At 34.4% G+C, this 23,714-nt stretch overlaps 1 protein-coding gene across 2 annotated transcripts in view; it reads right to left on the bottom strand.

Annotated features, from left to right (window-relative positions):
* GLRA3 (glycine receptor alpha 3) overlaps positions 1-23,714 on the bottom strand; it is a 141,412-nt gene that overhangs the window by 104,094 nt on the left and 13,604 nt on the right. For both annotated transcript variants that reach the window (XM_033134602.1, XM_033134603.1), the window contains exon 2: positions 9,152-9,279. In XM_033134602.1, coding sequence (XP_032990493.1) covers positions 9,152-9,279 — 128 coding nt within the window. The remainder of the gene's footprint in view (positions 1-9,151; positions 9,280-23,714) is intronic.

Below are 23,714 nucleotides of genomic sequence, written 5' to 3'. Positions count from 1 at the left end.
AATTGTTTTAAGTATGAAGGGTGAACATGTAAGAATAAGACAAGCTCATAAAAATCCTGAATTCTGGAAGTACTATAATTTGATTACTAGTGGAAAGTTGTTTTTTTTTAAATCTTTAGCAGTTATTTCTAAATATTTACCAATGTTTTCAATATTGGTGAGGTGATAGGACTGTCTTATATGTAACTACGTAAGAAAGGAGAAAGCACAGATATTTTACTTCATGATTATTGTACCACTGTAAGAAAAGTATGAAGTCACAATTAACTGTCAGAAGATTTTTCTTTTTCTTTTTTTTTTTCTTTTTACTTAATGTAAGCCGAAGGTGATGAACTCTAAAATATATACAGAGGCTGACTGGAATCTTGAAAAGCTAAAACCAATCTTTCATATTTTATAGGTTATTCTCCTTTTTTCCTAGAGAATGCTAAAAGCCTATTTTGTTTTGCTGGTAGTCGTAATATGAATCTGGGGAATATCTTTTAGCTTGAGATAAATTCTGTTGCGCTTTATTGGCTCACACCCTTTGGAACACACACAAGCATTCGTATCAGGTTAATTCATTTTTCAAGAAAATGCTGACAAAGGTATGTCCATGTTGGGGGAACATGGCCCATTATGAAACTGCTGTTAGAAGACTGCCTGCTCTATATAACTGTGATCTCTTTGGCTGAAATTGGAATAAATAAAACAGGAAGGGGATGACTTTTCTTATTTTAATTTAGCAAGGGGCAGGGTCTTTTTTTATTTGGACTTTAATTTCTCTCTGGGCATTGAATAAAAAGTGAGGCATTGTCTATTATATTTTTTGGTCTTGTGTTTTAAATTTAATTATTATCCATAGAATTATAGGTGATCATGGTTAAAAAAAAAAAATAGAATGAAGGTGAAAATTCAGCATAGGCTTCAGGGGCCTAAGTTAGTAATACTTATTCTGGTGCATTCCGGTGTCCTGTGTGTGCAGGTGCTGTATGGCACATCCTAATGATTCCAAGAAGGGTTTGAAAGGAGTAGTATTAAGTCCTGTGTTAAGATGAGGCCTCCTCTGATATATTTGTTTTTTCTCTAAAATGTGGCACAGGCATCTCAAGCTGACCAGAGACTTGAATCATAAGGTCAATGAATAAAATAAGGAAAATAATGTTTCCATAGAAAAGCAATGGTCAAAGAAGTGACTAATTGAGGCTTTCACTAGTATTTGGGAATTTGATGCCTCATATTATATGAAACAGACTCCAGCCCTTGCCTGTCCAACATGCATCCAAACAGACGCAAAAAAGCTCTTCCTAAAAGCACAAAGTCAGCCTGGTTTCTAACCTAACTTTCATGTGGGGTAAAGTAAATCACAGTCGTCTCAAATGTAAGCTTGATCGTTTAATTCATCATCTACCAGACGTGTTCTTCACATGGTTATTGGAAATACATAAGTGCTATTTGGTTTCCATTTCACTACGTATTTATATATATATATATATATATATATATATATATATATATATATATATATATATATATATTCTCTTCTTCAGCAGAAAGAAAGGTGAATGGATTCAGGCATCAAACCTTAATTCCAAATTTCAAAAATAGAGCAGACGCTTACTTGAAAGATTAGATAGATAGATAGATAGATAGATAGATAGATAGATAGATAGATAATTTCACATATATAGAAATTATTTTATTTTTTAAAATTGTAAAAAGATATTAGAGTATGAAGCAATTTGGAAACAAAAGCCATTGTTTTTAAAGACAGGCTTGGCCCAGATCATGGAATCTTTTCATTGTGATACTAAAGCATTTGGAATTTACTTAATGAACATGAGGGAGCCATTACAGGTTCTTGATCATGGAAGTATAGTGAACGAACACAACACGGTGAATAGTTGAATGGATGGATGATAAAAGCTTAGAAACAGAGAAAATAGTTAGGACTTTATTGTAATAGTGCAGATGGGAAAGAGAAGGGCCTGACCAGGAACAGTGACAGTGGAGAGAGATCACAAAGAATGAAATGGATATAGCTCTATCATGTTTATAAAGCACTGTATTCACTGGGAGCTCTGGTCGGTGTCAGATCAGGGCAGCACTCTTGGAGTAGTCTTTCTACCCTACATTTGCCATATGTATATTCAAAAATTTTGAGAGTGAAGCTCAGAGAAGATTGTAAATTTTCTATTGCCATTAGAGAGAGCACCTGTTACAGCAGTCCCTGGCCAATCTGCTATTTCCTCTGTGCCAGTGCAAAAGCTGTTATATCCATCTAATACGCTACTATGTTTAGCAACAGAGCAGATAACTGCTATAGCATCCATATGGCAAAGTGTGCTTTTAAATTGTTCATTACATTAGCTGTCGTTGGCCTGAAAAGCAAGTGACAGTAGCTGCAGATGTTTTCAGCAGCATGTTTTCTTTTAGCTGTTTCTTAAAGAAATAGAACATGGTTTGTAAGTTCAGAGATGGATAAAGGCAAAATGGCAAAGTACAATGCAAAGCCTTGGCAATTATATTATTATTATTCATATTGGGGATATTATTCACCAGGCAGGGCTAGAGCAAACAGAGACAAACAAAAAATAACCCACGTGTTTATGAAAAGGACTCTACATAATTTTTAACATGTCGTATGAAAGCCTTACAACATTTGAAAGATTAAATCTCAAAAAATTATGTTTAATGAGTTGTTTTTTATTTTAGATAAATATATATTTTATGTAGTCGTGTTACTACGAGGAGAGATATGCTTTTAATTTTTAATTAACAAAAGCATATTTGATGACTTTAAATCCAGATTTTAAGTTATTTGTTAGATTTTTTTTTAATTTATTGGGGTGACAATTGTTAGTAAAATTACATAGATTTCAGGTGTGCAATTCTGTATCACATCATCCATAAATCACACTGTGTGTTCACCACCCAGAGTCAGCTCCCCTTCCATCACCATACATTTGATCCCCCTCACCCTCATCCCCCACCCCCCAACACCCTTACCCTCTGGTAACCACCAAATTACGTTCCCCAGATTAATTTTCAAACCCGTGGCCATCCTGAGGTCACCTATTTGTTAGATATTTGAAAAAGGTTTGAAAATTATGGCAAGATCCAGTTTATTCTCCCCTCTACCCCTTCTTTTCCCTTCCCTTTCCTTCCTGAAAATGCAGTTCTAAAGCCATTCAGTCGGGCAATGCAAAATAGGCTTCAATGCTGGGGATGGCTGTGGGCGGTGGTAAACTAGAGCAGGGTGAGAAGGACATCTATAGAGATGGATTACATAGCATGGGAGGTTGGAGCCAGAATGAGTGAGGAGGGCATTGCCGCAGTGGGGCCGCCTGGTGAGAGGCGCTAGAACCAAAGAAGTGTGAGGAGAATGTGTGCGTGAGGCCATCCTGGCATGGGAAATCAGAGTCTGAACAGGCCCTGGGGCATTTGTGTAAGAGAGAGAGTGGCAATCATGAGAGAAATGCAAATAAAAACCACAATCAGATACCACTTCACTCTGGTCAGAATGGCCAGCATCAATAAATCAGCAAACAACAAGTGCTGGTGAGATTGCAGGTTGTTGCAGCCACTATGGAAATCAGTATGGAGGTATCTCAAAAAACTGGAAATGAACTACCTTATGACCCAGCAATTCCACTCTTAGGTATCTATCCAGAGAAATCCAAAACACTAATTCGAAAAAATGTATGCACCCCTATGTTTATTGCAGCACTATATACAATAGCCAAGACATGGAAACAACCGAAATGCCCATCGGTAGATGACTGGATTAAGAAACTGTGGTACATTTATACAATGGAGTATTACTTGGCCATACAGAAGAAAGAAATCTTACCATTTGCAGCGATATGGATGGACCTAGAGAACATTACGCTAAGTGAAGTAAGTCAGAGGGAGAAAGACCAATACCATATGATCTCACTTATATGTGGAATCTAAAGAATAGAGTACATGAACAGGCTAATCAGGAACAGTCTCAGAGACATGGAGGAAAAACTGAGGGTTGCTAGGTGGGAGGGGGTGGAGATGAGGGAGAAGGTGAGGGGTTAGAAAGCACAATCGGTTACCACAAGATCGCCACCAGGACACGCAAGTCAGTCTGGGGAATATAATCAATAATGTTGTCAAGATTTTGTAGGGTATCCGATGGACACTTGTCTTATTAGGGAGACCACTTCATGGACAGTGTAGATGCCTGACCACTGCACTGTACACCTGAAGCTGAAGCTGAAGAATAATGAATGTCAACTATAATTTAATATATGTATAGTCACAGGATGTGGAGTACAGCATAGGGAATCGAGTCAGTGGAATTGTAACAGCTGTATATAATGTCAGAGACGTAGTAGATTGGGGGAGGGAGGTTATCACTTTGTGAGGGGTGTAAATGTCTAACTATTACATTGTTTTGTACACCTGAAACTAATAATAAAACAAAAAGAGAGGGAGTGGCAGCAAAGGAGATTCATTGCATATTGATTAAATACAGAATTATAGTAAGGATTATGGGAGCCAGGTCTCTTACTGTCAGATGATGAGGAAGTTAAGATATGGAAACTCAGAAACTAGAATAAACCTATAGAATTGGAGATATCAATGTGAATTCATGGTTTTCAATAGAGAAGTAAATATGTACATGTAAATTAATATGTATATATATATATATGAATGTACACATGTATGTGTGTGTATGTGTGTATTTATGAATATATGTATATGTATAAAGATATATTCTGGCAGGCACCAACTTAATCAATTAATCAGAGTAAACATCCCCAGTTATGGTAAAAATTAATATGCTCCACCATCTGATAAGATGCAATCAGAACTTAGCATCACCTCTGTGATATTTCTGTCAAGATGAATTACCTAAATTGAATCATGAGGAAATATTAGACTAATACAAATTTAGTACATTCTGTTAAATAAAAAAATACTAATATTTTTTAAAATGTCCAGATCATGACAGTCATAGAAAGAATAAGATTATGGTTCAGACTGAAGGAGATAATGAGAAATGACAAATAAAATGCAGATGTGATTCTAAACTGGATTCTTTTGCTTACGAAGCCATTATTCAGATAATTGATAAAATTTGAATGAGGTCTGCAAATTAGATGGTAGCAATATTTCTGTGTTCATTTGCTTGTTTCGCTGGTTAGATGGTGGTTATTTAGGAGAATGGTCTTATTTGTATGATATACTCAAGTATATCAAGTATTGGCGCATCAGGTCAACAACTTACTTTCACGTAGTTTGGGAAAAAAATAGGTAAGGGCTATACTTGCAAACCTTCTGTTAGTTTAAGATTGTTTGAAAATTTACAAAAAAGAAATAACTACTGCAGAAAGAATACATTAAAATCAAACAAAACCTAAAAATATAGAAAGCAGAATCTAAATCTATGAGCATTTCAGGTGAACATCTGCAATTTTAGAAAAGCTTATTATTAAAGAAGTTCTTCCTGTTAAGATGACTTTGTATATGTAAAAATGCAAGTAGAAAATATACCTTTATACAGAAATAATTGTGGATTTAGTTCAAGAGCAATAGTGTCTGGATGGATAAGAATCGTTAAAAGTAGATTCAGGAAATGCTAACACTTTCCCTGAAAAAAAAAAATACAAGCAGGAAATGAGTATTAGGTACACATGCCATTCTGGGGATAGAATGTGTTGCAGCAAAAATAACGATTTGAAAACTGGATTTGTGGTGTGGGAGAAAGGGATTAATATAGAGAACTATTACAGATGAAAAGACAGAAACCACAAAAACATTATGAAGGCAAACAATGTTATTTCTAGATAAAGAGAGTGGCCGTTGGAGACAGATGAAAAAAAACTTAAAAATGCAATCAGGGTTTGGGAGAAAACATAATCAGGTGATTGCTGAGGGAGTACTTTCTGCTTGGATCCAAATTAGACTCAAGGGTTATCAAAGACCTACTGAGGGCCTAAACAATAAGGTCAAAGGAAAGAAGTAAAGTCCAAAAAAAGCTGGTAAAATAGTCTAGTGAAATAATGTTTTATTGTCTATGGATGTACTTTTATTTGCAATTCAGTTGATTTTTATCTGTGAAACTGGCGTCTAGTTTCAAATGACTCCTAGAAGTTTCTATCTCAAGAGGGGAATTGAACAGTTTTCTTTCTCTCTGAGGACATAAAAATTGTCCTACCAAATAAAAATGGGACTAAACGTTTCACACCAAAGAGAATGGGAGGAAAGCCATAATTAGTTTAATGATAAAATAGAAAAGGCAAAAGAAAACCGAGCAAAGCCTAAAATAAATGCATGTTAGGACCACGTGGAGAAGGAAGCTAATGTGCTAGGAATTAACCAGCGAGAGACAAAGGTTAAGGTTATTTATAGGGTAGGAGGTGGGACGTTGGACAGGACCCAGAGGGCAAGACCACGGGCACCTATCTCAGAAAGCTCCATGATTCTCATCCATATTCCTGGAGAACAGGGGTAGCCTGGGGCTTGGCACTGTAGAATTTTGGAAGGCATGGAAATAACTTTTTTCTTCAGTTTTGCAAACATAGTTTATTAAAGTGATTGGAAATAATATGGTTCTGTTAATCGGTGATGACCTTTTAATCGTCTTCTTTTTCCAGTTTTACTGAAATATAATTGACATATAACAATCTGTGAGTTTAAGGTTTATGGTGTGTTGATTTGATACACTTACATATTGCAATATGAGTACCACCATAGCATTAGCTGACGCCTCCATGACAGCACATAACTTACTATTTATTTATTTGTGGTGAGAACATTTAAACTACCCTCTTAGCAACTCTCAAGTATATAATACAGTATTGTTAATTATAGTCACAATGCTGTGCATTAGATCTCCAGAACTTACTCATCTTCTGTTTGCAAAAAGTTTTTTGTTTAAAGTAGGGAAAATAACTTTTCTGATTGGGGAGAACTAGGTTCCTGACAGTACCTCAAAACTAAAGCCATCTCTGTTTTGCCATCTGGAGGACCTCAGACCAAAATCTAGTCAACACTCGATGCTCACCTAAAGCAATGCTCTGCCAGGGCAATGACATCTGTCAGATTTTCTTTTCCAGAGAGAGGAATAGCAGAAAACCACCTCCCTACACACACACACACACACACACACACACAGTATTAAACCTGCATTAAGTATTGAGGCAACTCAGCTCAATCCTTCCTGAACTACAGAGTGTTTCTCTCACGTATTAGAAAACTAGCAACTTAGAGTGAACATGATGAATAAACATAATTGTTCCTGCAGAAATAAAAGTGAAATCATTGGGCCAAAAAGGAAAACAGAAGAAGTGGATACTACAAAAATAGAGGTATTAATTCAGCAGTCTAGTTAGTGCAAAGGAACCTTATGCTGACTTCTTTGTAAAAGACCTAGAAAGCAATCAAACAGATTTCACCAGAAGTAACCAATTTTGCTTTTGGAGTCTTTGCCTCAAAGAACTAAAGCTGTGCATGAGGATTGTTTAGCCAAGGAACTGCTGCTTTTCATCACTAATATTTTTAGACAATTTAATGTTTGCCAAGTTCAGATACATGATTTTTACTATTGTCATAAATAAAACAAACAGCTAAACATACAAAAATAGCAACTGCCTACCAACCTGTGACACAACCCCATGACTTCGTATTCAAGGAAAATGGTGTAGGATAAAGAGGACTGTGAAGAGACCAAAATACAATTACAGAGCTAAAATGTTCCTGAATATTCCAAAAGTATACAAATAACACCATGTAATACTATCAAAGAGTGATTTAGAGGACAAATCTGAACTATTCTTCTTAAATCTAGGGGAAAGTAACAAGAGTGAAGGATATGAGTGGAAGTGTGTTAGCCACAGATGATAAAAGAGATCAGATTTTTTTTTTAAGGGAAAGAGAATTGCTTTGGAAATAACACAATGCCAACATAAGCAATAATTTTATTAAAGACAAATGTCTGTATGAGGATACTGCTTTCCCTCAATTTGTAAAAGTTCCTCAGAATGCTGAAATTTCTCATTTTCATTTTTATATGATACCCTTTAAACTGTACTACTTTCCCGAAGCTTGCATTCAGTGTTTTCCTCCCATGCAGTTGAAAATATTTATGGTCGAAATGCTTAAAAACAAATCAAAAAATGCAATCCACAGTTTAAATGTTCAACTCATTTTTAAATTGAAGCAATTCATAATTTTCTATTAATAAATTATCAACAAATTCTACTTCTATCTTTTTCTCCTGCTACCCATTCTTGGTATTTATTAATCCTCTCTAATTAATTCTTATACTATTGCTAAGCAATCTTTTTCTTAATCCGTAAGAACAAATTCAGGAAAAAAAAGAATTATTGTAGAATATGTTGTGGGGGTTTTTTTGTGTTTTTTTTTGTTTGTTTTTTTCATCTTTAGGAATAAAAATAGCTTAGTTGAATCCCATGGAAAAGATGCATATTCTTATAACTTAGATTATTTTTTATTAAATAAAATAATATTCAAGAGATATTAAATAAGTAGGGGCATGGAAGCAGTTTTTTAATCTTTTACCCTAGATTAAATTACAGGACATATGGTCGTCCTGGATAATCCACATACAACTTGTATAAATGTGTTACTCATCACTACACTAACAGAAAAAGAAAGAGTACTCAAACTGATAAGTACACTCTTTCCTATAAATTTTGTAAAACATTTGGTGGGTAGAATAATTTCTTAAACATTATCAGTGGCTTTTAGTTATCTAGACTTTTCCCCAGGACATAAATTCAACAACTATTTGATTCTCCACGACAGAGTCCTGATATTGGGGGATTTAAAATATGGGAAAGTTTGTTGTCAGCTCTAAAGAAGCCTCCATTCCAGTTAGTAAGAGTATATATTAAAGTTATATATATTATATAATTTCCTAAAATGAATTGTCATGACAATAAGTATAATAACAATTAGAGAAGGAAAAAAACACTGTCGGTTCAAAGAAGACAAATTATGATAGCTAGTAACATGAGAATAGATATTTTTAAGACATACTTTGACTAATAAGACGTGCAATAAGATTTTTGGAAATAGCCATCAGAATTTTTGGTGGAATCAATTTAAAAATGTATCTTGTTTAATCATATTTAAGACACATTTCATATATAGTAGTAAGCAGAACAATTACCTTTAAAATTGGGTCTGATTCTTGCATCGTACCCCGATGTCCTCCCCATTAATTTATCCAAAAAGTCAGAAGGTGACATTGGAGCACTTCGAGATCTTGCACTATCTGTTTCCTTTGTTGCAACCAAACTACAAATGAGAAGAAAACATCGATTTTTACAAAAAAAAATCTTCCTAACAATTGTGACCTACAAATATAAAATTAATATGCTAAGCAAAAATACCTTTGAAAACAAAAAGAAAAGCTTTATATACTATACAATGAATGTAAACATAATGACAGATAGGTATTGATAGATTTACAGTCAGTGTTTACAAGGTTTCACAAGTTTTCAGCCCAAAGCTCAGAGATGACATTCTTTTCTGTTAAGTCCGGAAACAAAGCCAACTTATTAGACTTTCAAAATTTGCATTTACCCAAACTTGATTTCTGATTGCAATTTTTAGCTGAAAGTATCCTTAGTGATTTGGGCATAAGAAAATACGAAAGTTCAGCTGTGAAATACAATTCTTACTGCTTTTATTGAGGGGGAAAACATCACCTTTAGGTTCTGTGAAACTTTTTTTACAGTAATAAAACTTCTGTCTGATAGATTAAACAATCGTGTTCTTTTCTTCAATTAGAGTGCCTTCTATATTAGTAACATACCCAGTTAAATTCATTCTGCTTTTACTTTGCGTCATTCATCTACAGTGCATCTTGTTCAGATTTAAAATTTGTGCATCCAGATTGAGATATTACTATAAATGTGGTCTGTGCACCTGGATATTATATGATGAGAATCTGTGTCCATCAAAGGTAAAGGGTTACTGTTTTTCTCACTCAAACAGTTTCCTTTTTGTGCAGTTGTTCATCCTAGAAGCCCATAAGTGTAACCGCACTCCCGTGTAGCCCCTCATTTATCAGATGGGTCCACAGAAGGCCTGGGCCTGCTTGCTAATATCGAATGACTCTGTTCATCCACAGAACTTTGCTTAGGAAAGTGAAGCCGACTTTCTGAGCGTACATGTGTTTAAAACATGATATATTCAAACTGATGTTACTTCCTGCAGGTTGTCAATCATCACATCCTCCCAGCTCTGTCACTCAACTTGGAGCATTGCCAAACCCTGAAGCTTTATGGTCACCTCCTGATCCCAGCAGTATCAAGTTATTAAATTTCTATTGCCAGAATTTCTAATAAGTAGTGAAAACGTGACGTTGAGCTATCACCATTTAATTGTCTACCACACATATATATTCAGTGATTCATAGTCACAACTTTAAAATTCAGTATCAATAATAATGAGAGAATGATATTTCTGAAAGTATAGCTTCACAACTAACAGCACTTACTAACTATTGCCCCGTTCTAGAGGCTCTATCTATTATAGTTTGGGACATTCTAGGTCACTTACCCTCCCAGTGATTCTTACTCTGTCTTTCTTGCTTTCTCCCTAAACAGAAACCTCTTCTCTCCCTATTCTGTCGGTTCCATATTACTTTATGACACTTTATCTCTGATTATTAATGGTCAGTTGAACTCCCTGCCATTGTGATCTCTGGAAAGTTTATTTTAATGCAATCATTATCATCATTATGAAAAGACAGAAGAAAAACCCACTACTTTTTCAATAACGCAAGAAATTTCCTCTACCATATGTTTTACGTAACTTGATCAAACTACTTCGTGGATTACTGCAAATCTCTGGTTAATTGTCAGAGTTATGAAAAATCTGGTTGTTACTGTATTTTGAGTTTTCTTACTGCTGCTTTTAAGGAGGAGAGAATTTATAGGGGTCTGTACTGAACTATTTTTGCTGGCATTATCACTCTGACAGTGTCTTCCTAGACTTCTTTTTATATTTTTTTTATTATATTTGTGCTTTAAAAGTGGGTCAGATATATATGGTGATGTATTATAGAAATGTACACTTGAAGCCTATATAATGTTACTAACCAATGTCACCCCAATACATTTAATTTTTTAAAAAAAGCATTCTTCAGCTTCTTACTGGAGCTGCTCCTTTTTCTTATTTTTTTTTATTAGTTTCAGGTGTACAAAACAATGTACTAGTTAGACATTTACACCCTGCACAAAGTTATAACTACCCTCCTCCAGTCTATTATACCTATATAGCTGTTACAATTCCACTGACTATTCCCTATGCTGTACTCCATATCCTGTGAATATATATATATATAAAATTATATATATATAAAATTATATATATATATATATACATATATATATAAAATTATAGTTGACATTCTCCTCTTTTCTCTTTCTGGATAATTGTATTTACTCCCATGATATCAGCTACCTCCTATAATACTACTTTATAGGACCTTTTAAAAGATCTTTTTTCATAAATAATGTAAAGATTTGCTTTAAAAAGAAAAGATAGGTTTACCTTTTGGGTTTCCTCATAATGAATCATCAAAAACTGTAATTGACTAAATATCAGTAAATATTATATTGATAGTTATTCTTATGGTAGTAATAAAGCAATTATTTCTATTTATTCTCTCTCTCTCTCTTTCTCTCTCTCTGCCTCCCTCCCTCTCTTCTTTCTCATAAGGGGGAGAGAGAGAGAGAAGGTTAAATTATCAACATGGCAAGTGTTAAGTGAACATTTTCAAAATCTGGCTACATATTTTTTTCAGATATATTAAGCAGTAGCTAGCGCAATAAAGAAAAAATGATGGACAGAAATGGAATAAAAATTTCCACTGCATGCCAACAATTTTAGCAAAATAAAAGTAATTTGATTTCTTTAGGCAGATAAATGCTAAATTTTAATGATAATAATTGCTTCCATTCATACAGTAACCATGTTCCAAAAAGTCTGTCTTTTCCTAATAGTTTTTGTTAACCTACTTCTAAAATAAATTTTTTTCAAGTGTTGCAAACCAACATTAATCTTAACATGGAATAAGAACATTTTAAAAATAACATCTTTCCATCTCATATCAAGCAATCATTTATCCATTGTAATAGTCTATTTATAAAAGTTTGCTATTTATACTAATGTGAGGAATAAAGCTACTGAATATTTCCCGGAAGTGGGGCTAGAGATGTCCTCTGTATATGCTTTTTCTGTAATTATTGCCCAACACTCAAGCAGTGGTAGGGACTGGCATGCTAGTTGTATGTGATATTTGTACATTCTGTAGCATGTCATCACATTACTTAAGAACTCCTGGAATTCTGAATCCCTGAATACCCATAGGAAGATAACGGAGTGAGACAATCCACCTATGAGAAAATGTTCTGTACTTAACGTGATATGATCCTGCCAATAGATATTTCTGTGTTTGACTTTTTAATATTATGAAGATAAAGAGAGTAGCAAATGTGTGCTATGTTCTACCTGCTTCCTCTGTGTATGACAAAGCTCTGAATGGAAGCAAGATAATTCACCACAATGTCTCCAGATCATTAGCGAGCCTCTGCCACTAAGCATACAAACACATGCTTGCATTGGCCCAGCTGCTGCAAACCCTACTACCCAGCACTATTTGCTCTCAAGATCTGAATTATTTGAATAATTAAATAATAAAAACAAGATTATTTTGTTTCAATACGATGAAATCATTCTTGATCTTTTTTAAGGTTAATAATTTATTGTTGTTAATCTATGTAATCTTCATTTTGTGACATATTCGAAAAACAATAACTGGGCTACTATAATAATCATGCCCTCGTGAAATTTGATCCAACATTGGTACTCTAAAAAAATTTTTTTTAATTTTTCAATTACAGTTGACATTCAATATTATATTAGTTTCAGTTGCACAGCACAGTGGATAAACATTTATATAATTTACAAAGTGATCCCTCGATAAATCTAGTGCCCACCCAACACCATACACTGTAATTACCATATTGTTGACTATATTCCTTGTGCTGTACTTTACATCCCTGTGACTATTTTGTAACTGCCAATTAGTTCTTCTTAATCCCTTCACCTTTTCACCCAGCCCCCCAATCCATCTCCCACCTGGCAACCATCAGTTTGTTCTCTGTATCTATAAGTTTGACATATATACTTTTAAAAGTCCACTTGAAATAAGCTCTTATTGCCAAAAATATTTGTTTCCAAGTATATTATTCAAAGATCATGACACTAATTCACCAGCGATGGGAATATATAAAAATTCATTTTATGGAGGACTAGAATCTTGTGAATAGAAGCTCATTCATTTATTTATTTAACAACCATTATTGATGTCTTCAAAGAGTCTTCATCATACCTGGACTAGTTCAAAAGACAGGGGAATTTTATATATTTATGTAAGTATATAAATACATATATATATATATATATATATATATATATATCATAACCTCAGTATTTAATCTTCTTAAAGGTTAAATAAAGGTTAAATAATCTTTTTAATGGTTATTATTATAAAACCTTTTTAATGATCAACACGCTGTTGAAACAGTTTCTACTAAAAATATAAATTTTCATGGTTTATGCTATTAGTAATTAAAATTAGCTTAAGGAAGGAAAACGCAACACTTCTTATTGCTACCAGAGTGTAGGATGGAAGATAGATATCACCAATAAATAATCTTAGAAAGGCAAGCCATTTCATCTGACACCACAAATCTATCAAGATTACATACTTGCTATAATAAATATTATTTATTTTACAGTTAAATATAGTATTTTTAATACTGAAAATAAAAAATTACTATAAATTTAAGCAAGAAATTATTTATAGTTCTTTTGACATGGTACTTAAAATTAATAAAATCACTAATATAATTTGATTGTTGAATTGAGAAGAATACATGGAATACACATTGGACTGGGATGGAGTGAGAACAGGTAAAAGATGACAAATTATTTTAAAAATACAATACCCAATTTTCTATAACCCTTTTATAAACAGAGAGAAGTTCATTTAAAACAAAAGCAAAAAAATAAGATAATAAAATAAAATAAAAACATAGTACATTTCTGTTACATAAAAGTATTCTTTTTCATGCCAAAATGTGTTTTTTTGTTGTTGTTGTTAAATTGATTTGGGTGACACTGGTTAGTAAAATTATATAGTTTTCAAGGGTTCATTTCTGTAATACATCATCTTGCATATACTGCATTGTGTGTTCACTAGCCAGAGTCAGTGCTTTTAAATATCTGTTAAATGTTGAAACAATGACTTTTGAGTTCTCATATAATTTATTAGGTGCAAAGTACTATGCTAAGGTATATACCGTGTTTCCCTGAAAATAAGACCTACTGGACAATCAGCTTTAATGTGTCTTTTGGAGCAAAAATTAATATAAGACCCAGTTTTATATTATACTATATAAGACCTGGTATTATATTATATCATATCATCATATCATATCATATCATATCATATCATATCATATCATATCATAGACTGGGTCTTACATTATTGTAAGTATGAATCTTTAAAAATTCATTGTAGTATGAATCTTTAAAGCATTCACAGTTCAGTAGATTACTCTGTCAGGGCCCATCTGGGGTCTACAGAGAATCGCTGGGAAGTATCAGTGAGCAGGAGTGAAGAGGATGATTGGCTGGCTCCCTTCTTCCTAACACTGTGAGCAAAACCTTCACATTTTGTAACAGGGATTTACCACCAAGCTCTGTAGGATGATGCCTACGTAAAAATTAGAAAATTCTGAGCAAAGAGTTATTCTAATTTCCTTTTCTTTCCCCAATTTTCTTTACTAGTTATGTTCACTGTTATGACACTAGAGCCATCCAACTGCTTCTGGACAACTGATTTTATTTCTAAAGATTCACAATTTTGACGCAAATGAAGTTATGATCAGCAAAATGACACTGAGTAATTGGCTAAAAAGCAGTTCTACATACACATAGTCTATCCCTTCCTTTTCTGAAAGGAGTGGAGCCTATGCATATGGAAAGACTTCCCATCACCTACTACACTTGCCCTGGTATATTTCTCCTAGAACTTTCTTCCTATTACAATATTGTCTGAGATTTGCACCATATGAACATTAGTAGACTGTCTTCAGACAATCAGAATTAAGAGAGCTCAGAGCAATAAACACATAGTATGAGGCTCCGTATGACTAATCTGGAATCTTACTCTAATTTTTACATAGTCAACATCATCCGTACATACATATTCAAACACATTTTTTTTTTTAAGTTCTTAAAACTCTGGGTAGGAGGAGTTAGTGGGAAGAATCTAAGATTAACTTTGGATAAGAAACTTTATCATCAAGTCCATTTTTTTGTCTAAAACTCCTAGTTTCAACAAAACTGTCATATTTATAGCAGATTACTAAGATTGTTAGCAAATTACGCATGATCAGTACTTTTGAAAGCAGCTTTGCATTTTTAACAAGTCTTTTATATATGAAAATCTCAAAATTGGTGTAACTTTGCCTGCCTCCCACACTTGGCTCTTCTTTTCTATGCTGTACCAAGTACTGAATTTACTATTAACTTTTCTCAGAAACTGTGTGTGGGCTTCAACACATTGCCATCAATGAACTTATTTTCTTCATTTAAGTATTTTATGTAATCTTATTTATATAAAGACATGCTATTTGAAAGTTCAGAGACTTCAGTTTCTAAGAGACTGGCAGAAAGTCCCTTACACACCTCTTCTCTCCCTTCTCTTCCTCCTCGAAGAGAGAAAAAAGTAAAATATATGTACTTTGGGAGGACAAAAATAACTATTAAATATAGATGCTTTAAGGTGAATTTAATATAGTTGTCAGTACCCATTTACCTCTGCTAAATGAACCTTAAAATTGAGAGAAAATATAAAAGTTGTAACTGGGAAACATAATGTGGTTTCGAGACAAGTCTTGGCACATGGGGCTGAAAATCACGTATCTGTTTTCATGAATTGATTTGTACAGAAGGAAGGATGACCTTTAGGGATAAATCAGTGCCCAGGGTCCTGAGGCAGAGAAGGTCTGCGGTATGATGGAGAAAAACAGTTTACCATGTATTCTATAGCTCCATAAAACAGTCCTTTAGGGTTACAATTCCATGGGGAAAATGTTTCACAGTTATTATTTGGAAATTTTTAAGATGTTGAAACACACGCAATTGATATTTCTAGCGCAGGCTGGAAAATAAAACACAGAACAGAAAAGATGAGCATTCTTTCCATTTCTTTATGGCTTCAGTCTCTTTATGAGAGACCTAAAGAGAAATTAGGATGTCTGGAAATAGATGAAGTTTTGAGTAATTCATCCTTAAGCACACTGCCTTAGAAAAAGAACCATTTTTTGCCATGAAGACATACGCAGTGAAGCAGGCTTTAAGTTGATTGTATGATATTAATTATTTTAAAAGGAGGCCGAAATGAAAGAATAGAAAAGGACTATTCTAGAATATCTCTCCAAACTCAGAGAAATAATTAAAAATTAATTAAAAAACCTTCGGGGTACTAGGATCCTGATTCTTGCCTCTGTGAGTAATGTGTCAGTGAAATGTGATTATCATTTTATAAAGTGATCTCATTTCTACCAGCAGTTTGACGGGGTGTAGTGTAAGTGCTGACGTGTTTTTATTTTTGTTTTTTGTAATGCAAGGGCCTGAGTTAAGCTTTGACTGCTGAGGCATCCATTTCAAAGAGGCACACTTCAAAGACTATCTGGAATAAACGCATTGCCAGCCACAGGGCTAGATAAAGAGGCTCCTTTGTTTTAAGAGATCTTGATTTCAATAACTAACCATTTGGGCTACTCGTTTGTTTTCTCTTCCTGCACTTTAAATTCCCTCTCTTATGTTTTAAATTCACCAATAAAGAGTGAGCCCGCCAAACTGTAGGTCCCCACCTTCAACCCCTATCAGAGCAGAACCCCAAACCCCTCCCTGTACTCTTCCCTCACTACTTCTCTCTCTCTACCTGTGACTTCGCTATGTGGCCCCAAGTGTGCTATGTAATTTCCAGGTCTCGTAAGTAATAACCTGTGTCTTTCCCAAGTTTCCTAATGGTTATTGCTGAACAGCGTCTTGCAATCACAGTCAAGACCAAAAGGGTTGGTCCAGTTGTAACATTGGTTTAGGAAGGGAAGATGTCTGTGGGAAGCTCCTCAGGGCCCAGGTGAGTGCCCCACTTTGTTTCTAGATGGTAGCATTACTATGAATAGACTGAGGCCTGCATAAAACATGAGGCCTGGGCTATTTTAATTTACCTAACCATCAAAATGATAGTTGCTTCTTGATCTCTCAGGCAAAGAATTCATATACATGATATAATTTAATTCTCATAACAACATTGCTAGTTAGATATTATTACCTATGTATTACAGATGAAGAAACTAAGGTATAGAGAGGCGTTTTTTTTGTTTTTTTTGTTTTTTTTTGCCAGGCCACTTTGATATTAAATGTATAAGCTTATGTTTTAAATCAAATTAAACTTTCCACTAAAAACAACCAGACAAGGTTTAAAAAAATCTGTCCGTTGGAGAACTGAAAACAAAGTGAAAAATCATGTGGCTAAGAACTAAGGATACAGAAAACTCACAAAGTGGGCCAAGTATTCAGAGCTACATTTCCCTTAAGGATGGTAATAAACTTCATAGTAGCTGAATGGTTAACAATCTGTGTACAAGTTTTGAAAGCTTTATGGATTTAATTAAAAATTGTAATCCAGGACTCACCAAAGGGGTGAACTCCTCTGATTAGGTTTGAAATCTCAAATAATTACAACTTTTGAATAAGAATGAACCAGAAGTTAGAAGTCTTAGCAGGAAGCTAAGCGTAGCTTGGAATCATCTCAATTTTTGAAACTGGAATAAAATCATAGATTGCTGGCAACCTAGTGCTCTAATAAAAACATGAGCCAAACTCTTGCTATTCCCACACAAAGCTATTCCTTCTCCATTCGTTTCAAACTTGGTTAGTGGCAACTTCATCTTTCCATTTCTCAGGATGTAAATCTTTGGCAACCCTTGACTCCTCTTTTTATTCACAAATCATCTCTATCCATTTGGCTCTACCTTCTAATTTGGATCCATAATCCAACCACATCTCATCATGTCCCCTTCAACTTCCCTGCTACAACCTACCACTAGCCATTAACTTTGCTTTGAATGCTTATTGGTCCTCTCCTCATCTAATTAACTTCTACTTATCTTTATGATCTAGGTTTGAGCATGATTTCCTCAGGAAGCCTTAGCTATTCTCTCTGATTTTGTAAAATCCTGCTAAAATATTTCTCAAGTGTGTGTCTCTCATCGGTAGCACTTGTTACAATTGCAATTGTCATTTTTAATAGCATTAGTCAATCAATGTTTATCTCCTACTTTGTAGGATCTACTATTGAAGCAAAAATCATGACTGCTCCATCATGACTGACTAATCTAGAGCATCCAGAGTGACTGAGCAAATATTTTTGAAATGAATTAACTAAATACAATGATAGAGAGGTTAAGCATCAGACACTAGAGAGTGTCCAACCTTTGTTTCCTTCTGTCCTTTTACCCAAGTTAAGAGTGATGCTAATGAATAATCAGGGAAGATCATAGAACCCAATTTAGAAATAGGAAAAAGCCAAGACATAAAAATCTGAGAGTATAACTGAAATCATCGGTTTTATGTCTGAAAATGATCATTTAATGGTAGACCTAGACAGTTGTAAATTGGAATGTCAAGTCTGCCTTTTTAACTAGGCCTGATATTGCAATGATGTTTCCATTCAGTGCTTACTTAAAGTAGTGCTTAGTAGAGGTGTCTATATTCAATGTTTGCTAGTTGTTAGTGATAAATTACATATTGTTTGTGTGTTTGTTTGTGAAGGGTTAATATAGGGTTATAGGTGGGGAAAAGAGTGGGGAGGAGGACTCTATTCAATAATAAAAATAGATGACAAAGGATTAGATAATGTAGTCACATAAGGCTTCTTAACTCTCATCTGTATACGATCTTGTTTATTTGACCTACAAAATTTATTTTTATCATAAAATCAATCATTTTTACTAAACACTTTCAAAATGTCATGCTCAAAATTCATGGTAATTTTTCTAATGCCTATGAAAACTGTCTATTCTCGTGGGTAACAGTTACTTCTTTATAGTTTTGGGATCAGCTTATTTCAACTAAAAGAACTGAAAGGCCGTAACACAGCTAATTAACTCATTGATTTGTAGCTTCTTAATGACTGATTTCTTTTAAAGAAAACTGTTTCAGGTACATTGACCTACAATGGACTTCATAGCCCCTAATATATGTTGAGGGCACAAGTTAATTAAATGAAAGTCATCATGTTACAGTGGTTGAAGCTCCAGATGAACAGCCAGGAAGCTTACGTTTTGTTTCAGCTTTGTCATTAACTAGTTGATTCACCTTAGGCAAGTTAGATAGTCTCTTACCAGTATAAACATGGAGATTTAAAGGGGCACACATTTGTCACAGATATATTTAGTAAACCAGATAACAATCTACACATCTGTTTTGAAAAAATGCCAAGCTCTTAAGCCAGTGTTTGAATTTTGTATTTGATGCCACGACTCTTTTGATCAGGCATATTTTTAAGCAAAATAAAGAGACATTCACTCAAACTAATTTATGTAGAAGGGCCCTGGGTAGTTATAATAGGATCTCATGAAACCCAACTAAGTATAGAAAATATAGACAAGCATCAAGAAATACTAAGCACCGTAGAAGAAAAAATTTTGATTAACTCATCCCAGTTCATGGATTCAACTTGTGCTTGAAAGCACTTTAGCAAGAGAGGTTGCAAGTCACATCACAAACGTGCAGTTGTAAGGGCCTTAACTGACACATTTGTTCACTGATCTTCCTTAAATAACTTCTATTCAGGACATTCAGTCCTTCAGAACTCAACTATTGAATAATGTTTAAAGCAGTTTGAGATTTATATTGTCTTCCCTTTAATACTTTTGTTTCAATTTTGCTATTCTAACAAGATTTTAAATAATTCAAAAGAAGTCTATCAGTTTGTATAAAACTCATTGAAAATCTGTAGGAGTAGTTGCTGCTGAAACAGTAGAATTTCAAGCAGGAAAAGACTGAATGGACAAATACAAGAGAAAATATCTTAGAACCTGTGGTATCCTGGGAAGTACAAGAGGCTAAAAGAATATTAGTGTGTCTGGAATAGAGACAATGAATGTCAAGATAATAAAAAATGAGACCGGAGAGTGCCATAGGAACCAGATCATGCAGTGCCTTGTAGGGACTTCTGCGTTTATAGCCCCATTTGGAAACAAGTGGTCAAGGTAAGAGCTGAGGATAGTTTAAGTAATTTTAATAGCGGTGGGGTTGGAGAAGAGCAGAAGAATTCTGAGAGATATAACTAAGGAAATCCACATTTAGTGATGAGTTGCTCCTGAATGTGAACGAAATGAATGCACCAAGCATGATTCTGACGGTTTTAATAATACTCAAAATTTTTGACACTCCTCTCTTCAAAGAGTAGAGCCCAATTTTTCTCCTCTTGAATGTTCACTATGTAAAGTGACTTGATTATGGCATGTGAAGTCTGTAGTTAAGTCATCAAACACATTGCTACTGCTACCTAGCTCTCTTTTGGATCACTTGCTTTTCTCCCAGACACTCATATAGGTACATGGGAGAAATTGAGGGCTCCTACCAGTAAAACTCATCAACTTGCCAGTCATTTCTCTTCTACAAAAGCCTTCGTATGATTACAACCGTGGCTGACATCTTGACAGTAACCTCATGAAAGATTCTGAGTGAGAACACCTACGTAAGCTGTTCTTGAATTTCTGACCCACAGAAACTTTGAGGCTAATAAATATCTATTATTGTTTTAAGCCACTGAATTTCAGGATAATGTGTTATGCAGCAATAGATAAGTAATATTTTGACTCTTAGCTTTCTGATTTGAGCAACTGTGTGTATGGAAAAACTATTCACTGATATAGGACAGAGTGAAAAGGGAAACCAGGTATAAGAGTTATGAAACTGGGTTCAGTTTTGGACCTGTTGAATTAGAAGAAATTTTGAAACCTCTAAGAGAAACTTATCTACTATAATAAATTATTGGTACTGAGAAACAAAAATTTTCAGTAATATTTTACTGGATGATTTATTGTATAATTTTAATAAACATGCTGGCACCTAAGGACCATCACACTTGCCATTCCTTCTGCCTAGAACAATCTTCTCTAGATAGCCACATTTACTGCTCCCTCATCACTTCAAGTCTTCACTCAAATAACTTTTTCAAGGGTCTAATTTGTTGGGACGTTTTTTCCTGCGGGCACCGCTAGGAGCTCCATCCTCCTCCTCCTCCTCCGATAGCTCATCGGAGCAGTCTCCAGCAGGCACCAGAGTTAGAGGCCTTCCCGTCAAAACAAGGTTAAGTGATCACAGCTGTTAGGGATGGACCTCCCCAGCACCCGGCCAGATATCCCCCCCAGCCCGGAGGCCTAACCCTATAAAACAAAGCACCCGACCCCAGTAAGTGCTCAGTCTTAGGGAACAATCCCGCTGAGCCCGCCAGGGTAATAAAGCTGTGTTCTCCCTGATCTCTGCGGGCGGCTTGAGTCTCTCGGTCCTCGCCGCTTTTCGCCACAAATTGAATCACTTAATTAAAAGTGCCTTAGACCCTTATCACAGTTTCTCTCTTCTCTTTCTGCTTTACTTCTCTCTATAAAACTTATTATTTAAAATACTACTTATTTTACTTAATTACTTTAATGTTTTCCTCTCTTAGAAGATAACTTTATAAGAGCAGGGAATTTTGTTTGTTTACTGCTGTAGCTTCAATACTTAGAATATTGATTAGCAAATCGGAGACAGTAAGTAAATATTTGGGGAATAAATGAATAAATAATATGTGAAATATGTCACCAGAGCAATAAATAATATATTTTTCAAACCAAGATGATCCTGTATGATAATAAAATAGGTTGCTATGAAACTCAATACATTTTCAATAAGTCATATAATTTATTATTATCCTTATTTTCATAGAAGTTAGGTATTCAGGAGGGTACTGCAAGGAAGGATATGTTTCCCCAAAGATGCTATCTGACAAGGTCAGGGATTCAATTCTTTCAACTTTAGTGTAGTTCCAGAGAGCAATAAAAGCACCCTCTATTTGATTTAGAGCATCACTGTCTCTTTGGAAAGTAGAGCACAGATAGTCTTTGTCTGGATGCTACTTTACATTTCCTCTCGAAGAAAAAAATATCTTCCTTGGAAAGATCAGGTGAAAGTTATAGCAAAGACTTCTCCTGAAGTTTATATTTGATGTCCTAATTCCATGTAAACATTTTTGATAAAACACTTATTTTATTAAGTTTATTGGGGTAACGTTTTAATAGACTTCTATCCCCTTGTAAGAAAACAACATGGAATGGGTTAGCAGGGTAACTCCTCTAATTAAAACATTTTATCTTTTTTAAAAAATCTGTATTTCTTTATATGCACATATATTTACATAAATATATGGAATATGATCTGGAAAGAAACATATCAAATGATTTCTGTCATTATCTCTAAAGAGAGGACTAAGACACTAGTGGTGACCAAGGGTGAGTTTTGATTTATCTGAAATACTTGGATTTTTATACTGGAAACATAATCGTGTATTACCTAAGTAATTATAAATAAGTAAAATTTACATAGTTTGAAATTGATTTTAATTAACTGTCTACAATGATTAAATTCAAAATTATAAATATAGATTTGAGGTTGATATATATCAGTTATTACAGCAGTTGAACATATAGCTTTTCAAAAAATTCTAGTTACATTTTGAATCCCTATAGCAACATTCAGTGGGAACTATGTTGTCAATATGACTTATTTTGTCAAATTAGTGAAATAGCACTTGATTTCTTAAAATGAATCACCAACTACAAAATGCTTCTCTTAAATATTGTTGCCCCTCTCTTCCTTCTGGGAAGGAGTATTTTTTCATTTCTCTTGTCCAAAAGACCTCGTCCCTTAGCCTAATTCTAGACCAAAATTCTACAGAGTGTCTTTTGAAACTCTCTTATTCTAATTGTGTTCACTCACCACACACACACACACACACACACACACACACACACACACTCTCTCTCTCTCTCTCTCTCATAAGCAGGAAGTACAAAGATTTCACCAACTCAACATTTTTTTATTAATTGAAAAAAGTCAGAGAATTTGATCTGACTGCGGAATACAGCGTGCTTTTGGACAGTAAACTTAAAAACATTAGGTTACCAACAAAATCAAAACTAGGAAAATAAAGTCTTCTTAGAATAGTAGATTTTACTTTTCCTTCAGTCAGAAAGTACTCTAGGATTCACAGTAGTAATCTTTCAAAATCCAGAATGTGCCCGGATTACATATTTGCCTTAAGGAATTTTATCAATTCTTTTGCGTAAATGCATGTCCTCCATATTGTCTTCCTTTGTTTATCGGAGTGGGAAATGATCCCTTCTCCACTGATTTCTTACAAGCCATTTGGTTCTATCACTCACTGGTTGCCATTGTTGATGTGTAATACTTACATGACATAATCTCCTCTGCTAGCTAGAAACATCAGGGCTGACGGCAAAGACTGTGTCATATAGCTCATTTCATTAAATCAACAAATACCGTTAATATACTACTTGGCTACAATA

This window comes from Rhinolophus ferrumequinum, chromosome 18 (assembly GCF_004115265.2).
Source record: "Rhinolophus ferrumequinum isolate MPI-CBG mRhiFer1 chromosome 18, mRhiFer1_v1.p, whole genome shotgun sequence".
Taxonomy (NCBI): Eukaryota; Metazoa; Chordata; class Mammalia; order Chiroptera; family Rhinolophidae; genus Rhinolophus; species Rhinolophus ferrumequinum.
This window is presented reverse-complemented; position numbering and strand designations above follow the sequence as displayed.